This window comes from Zonotrichia leucophrys, chromosome 1A (genome assembly GCF_028769735.1).
Source record: "Zonotrichia leucophrys gambelii isolate GWCS_2022_RI chromosome 1A, RI_Zleu_2.0, whole genome shotgun sequence".
NCBI classification, from domain to species: domain Eukaryota; kingdom Metazoa; phylum Chordata; class Aves; order Passeriformes; family Passerellidae; genus Zonotrichia; species Zonotrichia leucophrys.
In genome coordinates, this window is record NC_088170.1 from 57,918,476 (window position 1) to 57,933,167 (window position 14,692).

The 14,692-nt window shown below is 43.5% G+C and overlaps 1 protein-coding gene across 1 annotated transcript; it reads left to right on the plus strand.

The window, feature by feature from the left end:
• Window positions 1-486: 486 nt before the first annotated feature.
• Window positions 487-14,390, plus strand: SLC26A3 (solute carrier family 26 member 3). Its single transcript, XM_064732905.1, has 20 exons — window positions 487-617; window positions 1,419-1,558; window positions 1,658-1,768; window positions 1,860-2,017; window positions 2,764-2,928; window positions 3,627-3,779; window positions 4,533-4,615; window positions 5,425-5,572; window positions 5,703-5,816; window positions 5,926-6,003; window positions 6,422-6,517; window positions 7,243-7,349; window positions 7,578-7,647; window positions 7,736-7,828; window positions 9,215-9,310; window positions 9,917-10,150; window positions 11,848-11,902; window positions 12,787-12,932; window positions 13,712-13,777; window positions 14,367-14,390. The coding sequence occupies exons 1-20, from the start codon at window positions 487-489 to the stop codon at window positions 14,388-14,390; spliced, it is 2,268 nt and encodes a 755-aa protein (XP_064588975.1).
• The last annotated feature ends 302 nt before the right edge of the window (window positions 14,391-14,692 follow it).

Below are 14,692 nucleotides of genomic sequence, written 5' to 3' on the forward strand. Positions count from 1 at the left end.
GCCTGGGCCCTGCCTTTCCCATCATGTGTGGGTTACAGTGAGCTCCCAGCCCTCCCAGCAGTGCCACAAAGAGAAACTGCTTGGGATCTGCTTGTTTGTTCTTTAGGAAATTAATTTCCTTTGAGGGAGGAAGTTTTTGGTTGTACATGGCTGAGTGAGAGATAAATTAACTCAGAAACCATCTTGTCCGCTTTTTGGCTGCATCTTTAGAAAGAAATACTTCATGCTCCAGTGAAACACTGCTCTGCAGTGGGAGGAGGAGCAGGGCAGGAGATCACCTTGGCAAAGTGCAGCGGGTGTCTCAACCATCCCTCTTTTGATCTTCAAAGGTGGTAACGCTCAGTTTGGAGCTCACTCAGCTATGCTATGGATACCTGCCCCACAGTACATAAGAAGCTAAGCCTGTTCTTCATTTCAGGTTTTTAAGCGCCTGGAGCAGAGAGGAGCACACACAAGTAATTATCCTATCCTGACATTTCAGGGGAAATGGTTGAACCTGTGGGTAACCATTATGTTATAGCCAGACCTGTATACTCGGAGAATGCATTCAATGAAGAGCATGAGAAATTGCACAGATACCATAAAACCTTTTGGGATCACCTGAAACTCTATTTTAGGTAAGGAGATTTTTTTTTTTTCCAAATTAGATCTAAGAAACAGTCCTGACTGCTCTTGGACAGCATGAACTCCATCTTGACAGTGTCCGTCACCAACATAGCAAGTGAAAATTCATTAACTAGATTCAATGTTAGATTTTTCTATTGGATTTTGACTGCTGTTACCCTTAGAAGTCTTCCTACACCTGTATCTAAGGTAGCTTCTCTTTTTCTGGGCCCTTGGCAGCACAGACTCTAGGAAGCCCTTACTGCACCCTTTCAGTTCTTAAAGGAGTCTTGCAAGAAAAACATACTCAGGCTTTTTACCATGGCCTGTTGCAGCAGGACAAGGGATGATGATTTTAAACTAAAAGAAGGTATATTTGGACTGGATGTCAAGAATAATTTTTTTATGATGAGGGTTGTGAGGTACTGGCACAGGTTGCCCAGAAACATGGTGGATCCCCTCTCCCTGGAAATGTTCAAGGTTAGATTGGACAGGGCTCTGAGAAACCTGACCCAGTGGGTGGCATGCCTACTTATTGGAGTGGGGGGTTGGATTAGATGGCCACAAAGGTTCCTTTCCAACCCAAGGCATTCTAGGATTCTATGAGAATTTGGTTTGGAAAGGACCTCTGAAGGCCACTGGATTTACGTTGAAGCACAGAAGGCAGTGTAGGTTGATCAGGGCTGTGTCTGGGTGAGATTTTGACTTCTGGCATCCAGAACCTGAATCCTTCCCCTTTCCCCACCTCTCTGAAACAGGCTGCAATTCAGCCAAGCTGCTCACTGACAAAATTTTGTCCCCTTGTGCCTTTGCAGCTGCTCCCCACAAAGGGCCAAAAAAATTGCTTTGCGTTTGTTTCCAGTCGTTTCGTGGCTGCCAGCGTACCGCTTCAGGGAGTGGATCCTGAATGACATCATCTCTGGCATCAACACGGGGCTGGTGGCTGTGCTGCAAGGTACCTTGGGGAAATGTGTGTCCTGACACAGCCTGCTAAGCCAAGGCACTGCTGGCTTCAGCCTGCAGCACACACGTCACCTTCACTCTGTCTCTGCAGGTCTGGCCTTTGCTTTGCTGGTGAATGTCCCCCCCAGTTATGGACTCTATGCAGCATTCTTCCCTGTCCTGGTCTATTTTATCTTTGGCACATCGAGACATATCTCAGTGGGTAAGTTCAGGCACACCACCTACCCTCCTCACTGATGAAGAGCAACATGCTGCCTCTTCAGATCTTTTAACAAGTGCCTTGTGCTGCTCAGGTCCCTTCCCTGTCCTGAGCCTCATGGTGGGAGGAGTCGTCACCAGGCTGGCCCCTGATGACAGCACTGGAAATGGCACTTCCACAAATACCTCAGCAATAAATGATGAGAGGGTGATGGTGGCTGCATCTGTAACCTTCCTTTCTGGGGTTGTTCAGGTTGGTAAATGCATGTGTGTGTGCACACCTATGTGAATAGATGGAGGGTGGCCTGACCTTCCTCTCTGGTTTCTGCTGTTGTAGTCACCAAAGTAATCCTCTTCCACTTTCCATGCAGTGACCCTGGCTCACTGATTAGGAGACATCTCTTCCCTCCAGTGACCAGGCACTCACATGTGCTGTGAAACCCTTGGTTTTGCACAGGCCTGAGCCCACAGCCCACAGAGCTGCAGCCTACACCTACAGCAAAAAACAATCTGCTGGATAGGAAAAAATAGCTGTGAAAGTAATGTGAATGATGCAGATGCACCAAGGGTAGTACAAACTCTGCCTTGCAATAGTAAAATATTTTGATTTGTTTTTTAAAAAACCCACTTATCCTTACTTCCTAATAAAGGATTCCTACAGTTCCTCCCTAACATACTAATATATTTGCTGCTTCATGAAACACTTGTACCATGTGAAAATATAGGAACTGAAAACCCTAGAAATAAGGATGTGTATTTTAGCTGTAAAATAAAAAGAATGGGTTTTAACTGCTGCAGCAGTTACTCATACTAGTATTTTGCTCTCTGTTGCTATATGTCAGCTTTTGTTGTAAGTCTGGTGATGGTACATTCCTTAATCTCTGGATGGATGGGATGAGGTGAAAATCTTTGCTTTCATTAAATATGGCTGTCTTTCTTTCAAAGATTGCTTAAAACCACAAAGGAATCCCACTGACATATGCTCATTTTGTATTTCAGTTGCTTCTGGGAATTTTCCAGTTTGGATTCATCGTTATTTATCTATCACAATCATTAATCAGTGGTTTCACAACTGCTGCAGCTATCCATGTTTTGGTATCTCAGCTGAAATTCATGTTTCAGCTATCTGTCCCTGGATTTAATGTACCATTTGGCATCATCTATGTAAGTGCTAGGTGTTCAGTATTTGCTAATGCTATTAATGTACCTGGGATGTATTTCTGACTGTGTATCACAAGGCAGTAATAATAACTCAGCAAAAAAATGCAAAGCAAGAGGAAAAACAAGAGAAAAATGAGAATATGTTATTAGTATTTAGCCAACCTTTAAATTTATTACCAAGCACCAAGTTACACCACATTGGCATAATTAGATAATATTTACTATTTTGTGTTGGTGTATTTCAATTAAGCATTCAACTCTGCCTTAAGGATTTAATTATTCATTTTTACTGGACTGATATTATACATATTTAATTTGCATATGACTCTGTGAGGGCTGTTGGATGAGAAAGGAGGGACAAGAAGAACAGGAGGGAAGGAGTGGAGAAAGGCGCCTACCCAGCAATGCCATTGCTCACATTTCCTATCACAGACTTGCCTGTGGTTCCAACCCTCCCTCAGGGCCAAATCTGGAGGAGAGGATCACAAGTTTGTGGAAAAGGTCTTTTGCAGATGCTTCTATCATTTGGCAGATGCACATACATTCAGGGGGCTTGCAGTCCACATCATCCCACAGGGAATAAAGCCCAAACTGCACAGTCCTTAGAGCTGCTCAGATACAGGTTCTTCCGGAAAGGATAGTGATATTGTGCCAGGGCACAACTGTTTCTGAAGCACACATGTCTCTTCCTCATTCTGCAGACTCTGGAGAGCGTTTTCAGCCAGATCACAAAAGCAAACGTTGCTGACCTGGTCACATCACTGATTGTCTTGCTTATCGTGTTCGTGGTGAAAGAAATGAACGATCGATACAAGGAAAAGTTACCGGCTCCCATCCCCATTGAACTCCTTGTGGTGAGTCACTTCCTTTGATTTTGCAATTGCTCCATGTTATGACTCAGGAAGCAGAGTTTTAACTATTTCTTCTCCTTTTATCCACTAAGTTATGCATTATCATTTTACCGATAAAGAAAACTTTACAGCATTCAGGAGTTATTGTGAGATGCTTTACTTCCACATAGCTGTTCTTAACTGAACATATCTGTGGTGTTATCAACTATGAATTTTTTCTTTGGACAGTATAGGCTCTGACAGCAGCCAGCTGCAGTCTCACAGCTGTGGCCCCTCTGCACCACACCTGCAAGAAGCTACTGAAATCCTGGATATCTGTGGCCACACACAAAATTATTTTGCCCTCCAGCAGCAGAAGTTTTGCCCACTCTGAGCAGCAGAGGGGTGGAGGAAGCTTCACAGGGGCAGCAAGCCCCTGAAATCCTGCAGGATGTAAAGACTCAAGCAGCACTTGTTTTCCCCCAGAGTCATTACAGCACCTTGTTAGAACATACCTGGTTTACTGGGTGGGATGATCTCTGTTGTTAGTAAGATATTCTGTTATAATCTGTGCGATTTGTGAATGTAAACCCATACCTGTTAGGTCATTCAGGAATGACATCTGAACAGCAAAGGGATGGGAAAACTTGGGGCATAATTCTGGCACTAGTGATGAGGCTGGACAGTGTGTAAGAAAAGGAAGGTAATGGTGCTTAATAGATTCTTCACACTCTTGCTTTAATGTGCCTAATGGAGATGTTGTTTATTATCTTTCAGACAATTTTAGCAGCACTGATTTCCTATTTTGTCAACTTGGAAGAAAAATTTGATGTAGCTGTTGTTGGAAAACTAGAGGAAGGGTAAGTGACTTACAATTCACCAGTGGAGCAAGACGTTCTCTTTAGTTCGGCAGCGTCGAACGAGTTCAGCTATGTCTCTGATTAAAATTATCTGCTTCATCTTCTTCTGTAGGTAAATAAACATTTTTCTCTCAATGATATGATACACTTTCAGTACACAAAAGTTACACTTAGAGCACATCTCCTACTTATCAAGGAGAACACTGAGACATGAAATAATTGTGTACTTCACTTTCTGAGATAGCTGGTGAGCAGGAGGTTGATGTTTGTCCTTTTAATTGAACTACTCACTCCTGAACTCCTCCGTTTCCCTCACAGCACATGCACAGTTCAGCAGCCACCACCAGCCCTGGGAAGCTGCCAGGACACTGCACAATTCTCCTCCCTGGCCCCACGACCAGCTATCAGCATCTCTTCAGCACCATTGTCCTCCAGAGGCCTCAACATCTGCCCATCCAGAGCTATATCCACATAAAGATTATTTCTCCACATATAGAATATTTAGCCTTCATCTGGCTATGCCAGCATTTTGGCCTAAAGAATCAGGTGGCACATATCAAGTTAAAAAGAGGGAAGACATTTACTGGGACAGCAGAGTGAGTCTGGGGTGGTCTCTGCAGCCCCAGGGGTGTTACTAGGTGAAGCTTGCAGAGCAACAGCTATTTCTGCTCATGAGCCTCCTTTCCTCAGATTTCAGTTCACTGGAAAAAAAAAGGAGGGAGAAAAAGAAGTTCAGAATAGAATTCTCCCTAGGATCTGCAAAAGACCCTTAGGCATCTCCTTAATGAGTTGAGGTTTTTGTTTTTCAGGTTTCATGCACCTGTTGCACCTGATGCAGACATCCTCCAGAAGTGCATTGGAGATGGCATTTCCATTGCAATCGTTGGGTTTGCAGTAGCCTTCTCCGTGGCTAAAGTGTATTCCATCAAGCATGACTACCCGATAGATGGCAACCAGGTAGGCAATAACACAGAGATCAATATACTGCATTCATCAATGAGAAATAAGTCACTTTAGGAAAGCTTTGCCTTGTGATTAACTGTCACAAACCAGCTCTTAAGAACAATCTCTTTTATTTTTATTTCAGGAGCTAATTGCTTTTGGGCTGGGTAATATAGTTGGTGGATCATTCAAGGGATTTGCCTCCAGCACTGCTCTGTCAAGATCAGGTGTGCAGGAGAGCACAGGAGGCAAAACACAGGTACAGAAGACAAGTCATGATGACATTTAGTGAAAGACAGCCCTTTTTTTCCCAGCTAACCATCATGCCTTTGGGCACTTATTCATTGTGGAATTGTTCTCTCATGCAGATTGCTGGCATTATCTCATCTGTCATTGTTTTGGTTGTGATCTTGGCCATTGGGTTTCTCCTGGCACCGTTACAGAAGGTATTCACTCGTTTCATCTAATGTTTCCTCCTGCTTCCCAAAGACAGGGCTGCTCTCTGAGCACACAGAATGTTCATAGACTTCAGTGGGAGCCAAAAAGGTTTGAAAAGCTTGGTTCTTCTTCCCACGTTATGCCAGAAAGGACCCCTACATGTGGTCCCTCAAAGGGAACACAAGTACCCAAACACCAAAAACCAACTTTCAGGTGCCAAAAATAAGTGAGATTTACAGCCTCAGTGAGACACCTGCACTGCACCATAGTGCAATGTTGGGTGTTCCAACAGCAGTGTGCACTGGGAGCAGCTCCCTGGCCTTTCAGCTGCACCTTGGCCCTATTTGTATGATCTTTTAATTCCTAATGTTTTACATTTCCTTTGCTTACTTAAACAAGGAACATATCTTTTGGTCTTTTTAACAGTCAGTCCTTGCATCTTTGGCTCTTGGCAATTTGAAAGGAATGCTCATGCAGTTCAAGGAAATAGGCGTCCTCTGGAGAAAGGACAAGTATGACTGTGTGAGTTTCGCAAGCATCAGAAGTTAAATGCTCTGAAAAAGTAATCTATCACACAAATGTTCTTTTTTTTATCCCAGTTTTACTTCACTAAACAGTAAGTACGATATTTGCATGCCTTTTTTACTGGTATATCTCTTGTTAATGTTTTCCATTTTGTCCCATTTATTTGGAGTCAATTCTCACTCTTAACTTCATTTTCATCCATTTCATAAAAATCTATTAAAATAGTGCATTTTATTAAGTCAAATAGAGAAGACATTTACAGAAAATGTCTAAATGACAGAAAATATCCAAGTATCTACTGCATTGACTAAGCATTGGGGACATTTCTCACAATCACACAATGTGTCATATGGAAGATACACAGCAACAAATAAATGAAAACTGGGACTTGAAGGGTCTACTCCAAATGGTAAAGCTTGTGGCTAGAGAGCAGGACTTGTTACCTCTCACAAAATTTAAGGCTCACAAATAGTTCCAGGCCTCAGTTTTTACAGCCATCAAATAGTTATTTGCCCCATGAAAATGCTTTGAGCTCTGTGGCTAAAAGTTATTCAGCATTACCTAGTAATTTATCAGTCATGTACACTCACAGCACCTGTATTTGCACACTTACAACTCTCAACTTTACAGATTTCTGATTTACTTCTAATCTTGCCTTTCTGCTTGATTTTCATCAGGTTCTTGACATGTTTATAACGTTGCCATCCATTGTCTCCTTACAGGTTATATGGGTGGTGACTTTCTTATCTGCCATCTTTCTTGGCCTGGACATTGGACTGGCAGCAGCTGTGGCATTCCAGCTGCTGACTGTGGTGATCCGCTCCCAGATGTGAGTATTTGTTCAGTGCATTGGTATCCCAGGGCCTCCCTCTGTACAGAGAAGGGCAACAGCCCTGTCTGTGCCTTGGTCTGTCCAGCAACTGTGCATGGAAAAACAATTTACAGGTGTAAACCTTTGGATGTGGAGTTTGCCTCAGTGTGCCACCCCAGCTGAGATGGTTTCATTTGATCCTGTTCCATGTGGGACACAAATAACTGTGTGTGTGTTTGTTCACAGTCCAAGCTGCACTGTTTTGGCCAATGTTGGGAGAAGCAACATCTACAGAAACAGGAAGGATTACACTGATGTAAGAAATGTCTCATTTCTTTTACCACCTGCTGCACTTGTGTTTCTATAGCAAACATTGCCACTGGCACTTTTGCTTCATTTTACAGATCTATGAGCCAGAGGGAGTGAAGATTTTCAGATGCTCCTCTCCAATTTTCTTTGCTAATATCGAATTCTTCAGAGAGAAACTCATTACTGCTGTAAGTGTCTGGGGCTGTTCTGAATTGTGTGAAACACTATGGTGGATACAGTTTCCCAATAATTACTATATATGCAGTCATTCCGCAGTTCAAGGGTGAATTTTCTTTATACTGTTCCCACTACTCTAATATAACATGTATATGTAATATAAATGCCTGACTCATGCTGTACTTACACCAAATCAATGTCTGTACCATACATATAACATAAAAATACATATTTCAAGAACAAAGGAGTGTAAACATAGATAATATAAAGGAAATTTTATTTTATTTTATTTTATTTTATTTTATTTTATTTTATTTTATTTTATTTTATTTGTTCTTGTACTATTTACACACAATAAATTCTAGTTTACTTGTCTTGGCCCAAGAACATAACCACAACAGTCAGAAGAATGCCAAATGGAATCATCCTCTCAAAGAGATCTTAACATTTTTCATAACAAACTGGTGAATGCAGCCAGTGTTTCCATAGCCAGCACAGAGATCCAGGACCCCTGAGCCCACACTGTGTGAATGAGGCTCACCATCCCCAGCCCAAACACAACTTGCACCATAACCTCCCCCTCCTGCTGCTCTTAGTGGGGAGGTGATAGGCAGTGACTCCCTGAGCACTCGTAATGAGCAGTTTGTTCTTCACATGAGGGACTGACCCTGGCAGAGGAATGGGAGAATCTGTCACATTTGGTTCTCCATGTGCTTGGCTTTCACCTCAGAAGAGCCTGAAGCTTTCTTTCTGTGAGTGCAGATGTTCACACCACTCTTTCTCTACAAATACAGATACTTCTAACACCTTTCTCCTCTACACACTACATGGACGAGGCAGAAGACTTGCAGGAATTTATTATTTTATCCTAATTTTATTATTAGCCTAATTTACCTGCCATCTAATTTTATTAATACCAGCTCAGAGTTTCAAGAAACATATGCAGGCAACTTGATAAAATCTGGCTTTCTTCTTCAGGAAAAAGAGTGGGTGACTGACCCACACTGCAGTCAGGAGGCACAAAGCAGATACAAACCATGAGCTCTCAGATCTTGGCCACCCCATAATGCAGATGAGCAGGAGATGCCAGCACTGTGCCAGCCTGCTGGAGTTGCTGGCCTGCCACTGGAGATGCACAGCACTGTCACTGCTGTAATACTGTCCATGCTGGTGTCCTAAAGCAGAACAGATAGCCCTGCCTCATTTGCAGCCATTCCCACAGACATCCTTCCAAACTGGAATGAGCCCTTGCTTGAATTTGTGAAAAGTGGCAGACAACATCAAGTTCAATCTATGGTCATCATGACTGTAACAAAAACCTTATGGGATGCTTTGTCCTTTCCCTGCTGTCACAGAGGGGTTTTTTTGTTTAATTATTCAAAGTGCTGCTTTTGCAGGTTGGCTTCAACCCTCTGAGAGTCCTGAGGAAACGCAATAAAGCTCTGAGGAAGATCAGGAAGATGCTGAAGAAAGGAGAGCTGCAAGTGACACCGGTATGTCAGGCAAGCCCCCGGGTGAGGGGGGAGTTAAGCAACCAGCTCCCTGTTTTACATGGCAGAGAAGGGCCTCATAGCCTCCCTTCTTAATCAGACATACTATTCCCCAAGTTGCCACTTTGTGACATAAACACTTTTAAAACCCAAGATTTTAAATGGCTCTCACAGTTAGACCTACAGATTTACCATGGGCAGATCTTATGCATGTCCATAGAGCTTTGTTTGGCAACAAATAACAGATCAGATGCCACAGAAGTGAATGTCTTTCTGCATTAATGGTAGGATAAAGCTGGTTTTCTCCCAGCTCAAATCCTGCATGCCTTTTGGTAACTTGTTCAAAAAGTACTGAATTAAAAATACATCTGGCAACTGGCTTCAGGAAACAATAAAAAGCCATCATTAAGTGATTATGACGATGATTAAATAATTTCCATGTTTCTCCAGACAAGGGAGAAACAGAACTTTTCAGGTGGTCCCTGCTCTGTCTCATGGGAAGATCAGTTGTGCATTGCCATCACTCTTGCCCTTGTGTGAGAAGTACCACTACCCTGGCTGGGTATTAAAGAAAAGAACTAATTAGGACATTTTTCTATGTCAACACAGAAGGGCTTGATTTGCATGGCTAACCCTACATATGAGTCAGAAGAAGAGTTGGACAACAACAAGATAGAGGAGCTGGACCAGCCCACCATCATGACAGACTTGCCCATTCGGATCAACTGGAGCACTGACCTCCCCCCTGGCATCACTGTGCCCCAGGTCAACATCCACAGCATCATTCTGGATTTCTCATCAGTGTCCTTCCTGGATTTTTCTGCCATGACAGTCCTCCGGAAGGTAATCACAATTCATGAGACAAACAGTGATCATATGAGAGAAACTCTTACAAATGCAGTTACACTTGAGGGATACACAGGAGCAAAAGGATGGTGCCCAGAGGGACAGGAGTGGGCCCACCTGAACCTCATGACGTTCAACAAGGCCAAGTTCAACAAAGTGCAAGGTGCTGCAGGTGGATCAGGGCAATGCCCAGTATCGATACAGACTGGGGAATCAATGGATTGAGAACAGTTCTTGAGAGGAGGAGATAGGGATTCTGGGGGATGAAAAGTTGGACATGACCCAGCAATGTGCACTCACAGGCCAGAAAGCCAATCATATCCTGGGCTGCTTAAAAAGAGGTGTGACCAGCAGGTGATTCTTCCCACTCTCATGAGAGATTCTACTCCACTCCCATGAGACCTCACCCGAGGTAGGTGACCAGCTGTGGGGTCACCAACACAGGAAAGACATGGACATCTTAGAACAGGTCCTGATGAGAGCCATGGGAAGGACCAGAGGGCTGGAGCACCTCTCCCATGAGGAAAGGCCGAGAGAGCTGGAGTTGTTCAGCCTAGAGAGGAGAAGGCTATGAAGGCTGTACTATTGAGTATGGCCTTTCCATACTTAAAGGGAGCCTGTGAAAAAACGTGAGAGGGACTTCTTACAGGGTATACAGTGACAGGACAAGAGGCAATGGCTTTAAAATGAAAGAGGGCAGGTCCAGATTAGAAGAAATTCTTTTACTGTGAGGGTGGTGAAATACCGGAACAGGTTGTCCAGCGAAGCTGTGGATGCTCCATCCCTCAAACTGTTCAATGGCAAGTTGGATGATGCTCTGAGCAACCTGCTCCAGTGTTAAGGGTCCTTGTCCAGGGCAGGGGTTTGGAAAAAGGTGGTCTTTAAGTCCCTTCCAACCAAAACCATTCTATGATTCTATTCTGTGTTTGTAGTCTGCTTCTTAAAGGCATTGCTACATGGACTGGAAGGCCTGTGGAAAACCTTGAGTTTATGCAAATTTGAATGTGCATTTTCTATAGAAAATGTTTAGGAAATAGTTTAAATAGTCAATATAAATTGTCTTGGAATTAAATTGTTTGCTGTGGTACCCTTTCTTCACCTGGTAAGATTTTGGGAAGCTTTGCAGAAATGTAGATGTGAAATGTAGTTTTAAACACCCAGCTGGAGTTGGAACATTGGAGTTCCATTTCAACTCCTGCTTTTGCTTGCCCAGATGACCTTGAACAAAGCAAAAGGCACAACATTTTCAACAGCAGCAGCTGCAGTTAACAGTCTGGAGACACAGAGGGTGTGTATTTCCATAGGAACTAAAGACCCACCATGACAGTGGGAATTCTAGTTCTGCTCAAGTTTCCAGTTACAAAAATCTCCCCCAGAAGATTGTGAAGTATTTTTTTTTAGTTTCATCATGTATCATGTAGATACAACAAAGCCATACAACTCATGAAAGATCACCTGCTTCTCTGTGAGCTAAACCTTTTCAATACTGCCTCTTTTCAAAAGGCTTGGCCTGTCTGCAGCCATGTGAAGAGATTGTCCTGCCTCTATGTGCAACAGAGTTTGAGTCTAGATCCACTTACCATCATAGATCTTAAATATCATAGAGTGGTTGGTATGTTTGCTGTGGCTAATCACTACAGTGGCAATCAGCAAGCCCAGCAGAATCTAAATGGTGCCTCCTTCTGGTTTAACAGACTTTGAAAGAGTTTGTCCGGCTCGACATTGACATTTACATTGCTGGGGCATACGGTGAGTACTGGCCTTTGCTTTGGCATCACCACAGATGCCTCATCCCCCTGCCTCCCCTGCTGACCTCTGAGTATGGCTGTGGAGGATCACCCAGTTTTACCTTCCAGTCTTGGATAACTGTCGCAGACATCTTTTATGAAAAATCCTTTCTTTAGGATTTTTCCTCCTGAGAAGCTCAGAGGCCTCAGGAACAAAATGTAAACATTGGTTATCTGCTGCTGTGGAATGCAACAGGTGCATCTGTGATTGGGCCATGTTGGATGTTTGTAATTAATGGCCAATCACAGCTCAGCTGGCTCGGACAGAGAGCCGAGCCACAAACCTTTGTTATCATTCTTTCCTATTCTATTCTTAGCTAGCCTTATGATGAAATCTTTTCTTCTATTCTTTTAGTATAGTTTTAATGTAATATGTATCATAAAATAATACATCAAGCCTTCTGAAACATGGAGTCAGATCTTTGTCTCTTCCCTCATGCAAAAACCCCCGTGAACACCATCACAGATAGCAAACAGGTCCCACTAAATGGGAAATTCACCCTGCCATGCTGTCCCCAAAAGGCTGGGGCCATGTGTGATGGCTCCTTTTACCTATGGCCACTGCTGTGTGGTACAGCTCTGGGCTGCAGGACCCTCCATCATGCACCCTGGGCTAGGCATTGAATAATAAAAGGGGCTCAAATTCCTTCCTGTCTGGCATAGAGCAGGGAACTACTTATGGGCATTTATGTTCCATCCTCTTGATATCCATAAAGCCATCTAGTAAATAAAACAGTGCATTGCACCAGCAGCTCCCGTGTTCACTCAGTGGGCATGCTCAGGATACACAATTTCTTCCTTTGTAAGGCCTGCAGGTCACTTGTCTTTGATTTTGTTCACTCACAGACGGCCTCCTGGACAAACTGGAGAGAAGTGCATTTTTTGATGAAGAGATTAAACCATCCATGTTTTTCCTCACCATTCATGATGCAGTTTTACACATTTTGCTGAAGAAGGACATAGCCAACTCCCCCAAATTAAAGCTTGCTGAGGTAACACCACAGTCTTCATCTTTCCTTACTTTATTGCCTTTCCAGTATTGCCAGGCTCCCTGCAATGCCCTGCACAGCTATAGCAGTGTGTGCTACCTGTCTCTATTTTCAAAAAGATAGTCATTAAATCTCAGCTGGTCTCCAGTCAAACTGAAGAACAAGAGTGGCTCCTGGTTCAGGTGTGTGGAAAACCATTTGTGAAAGGAGTGAATAATCTCCACTGGTGTCTGGCCTGGCTGTGGACTTCAAGTCATCTCTTTGGGAAGAGCACAGTGCCCATCCACCATCCACCATCCACCTCTGTGGTCACCCACCCAGCAGAGACTGCTCAATTTGCTGCAGTGGCTCTTGAAAGGCAGACTTTATGCTGCTTGCACATAGGCTTTCCAGCCCTGTCTGTCTTCAAAAGGAGTGCTAAAGTAGTGCGGACAAATTAGTACCACCAGATTTGGTAATGGCCTTTCTGGGAGTGTTCTTAAATCAAGAGCAAGAAAGGATCCTGTATACAATGAATATGTTTAAATGTACCAGACCCAGAATGCTGCTCATGTGGAAACAGTTCCCACTTAACTGAGCTGTTCCAGATCTTCCGCACTGACCCAGAGATGCGGTGGAGGTCATAAAAGCCTGACAAGTGAGAGCTTCCTTTCTTCCATGTCAACATCCCAGGCATGTTCCAGAGATTTAAAAATCAAGACCTTCTTTAATGTGAAAAAATGGTGAACAGAAAAAGAAAAGCAATCCGTTTCCTAACCCACAGCTTCTTGTGCTCATTGCAGGAGAAGGGTAGAAGCAGTGACTATGTGATCATCCCCAGGAACGGACTGCGCAACCGGGAGTGCACAGTAAGCTCTGGCTATGGCCCTGTAGACAGTGTAGCCCAAAAGAGCTGCTCATGGGAATGGCTAGGTCAGATAAAAAAAGCTTCTTCATACCTGAGCTCTTGTGTCAGCCCAGGCAGAAAGCCACCAGACAGTTACTGATGGGATTTGGCTTAGGGCAAAGCCTCACGGGGTGAGAGGGATGGGGTTGGCTCTCGAGCCTTGCAGTGTGCACGGGGCAGAGGGAAGGCAGGCAAAGGCTGCCTCGCCACCTGCCTCACCTGGCTGCCTCGCCTTCCACCACAGCTCCTCCATGATAAAGTCACTGGTAGAATGGCCCTGTGGCAGAGAAGTCAACCTTAGTCCAGTTTATCTAAATGTCTCAGGCAGAAGGGGAGTCTGGAGACGGAGATAAGGAAGGGACACATGCAGCATTTCAGCACAGTCAAGGGCAGTATCCAGCGCAGGCAACCCTGTGAGGAGGAAATGTCAGACCCCAGTCTTCCCACCCAAATGTTTTAGGGGATCAAATACTTACACATCATTTACCAGATGACACCTACCATGGCTATTCTTTACAGAATGTGGAAATTTTTTTTTTTATTCCCTACAGATTCCAACAGAAACAAAATTTTAGATGTAACTTCCTAAGTATAATATCCTCCAGCAACACAATATCAGAGAAGATGAATGTGTGATGAGCATGAAGACAGAAGGATGCTTTTAAGTACCTTAAGAAGGATTTACTACATATAGTTATGTTCCAGGCTTTGAAATGGGCTTGTTAGTCTTTATGTGTCTCTGTATGTATAAATGTATTTATATATACATATATATATATATATTTATATAGAGAGGCTAAAATCACACAGATTTTCTTATTTCATACCACAGTTTGTAGACAACCTGTACAGTTACTTGAGAATCTATAAATATTTG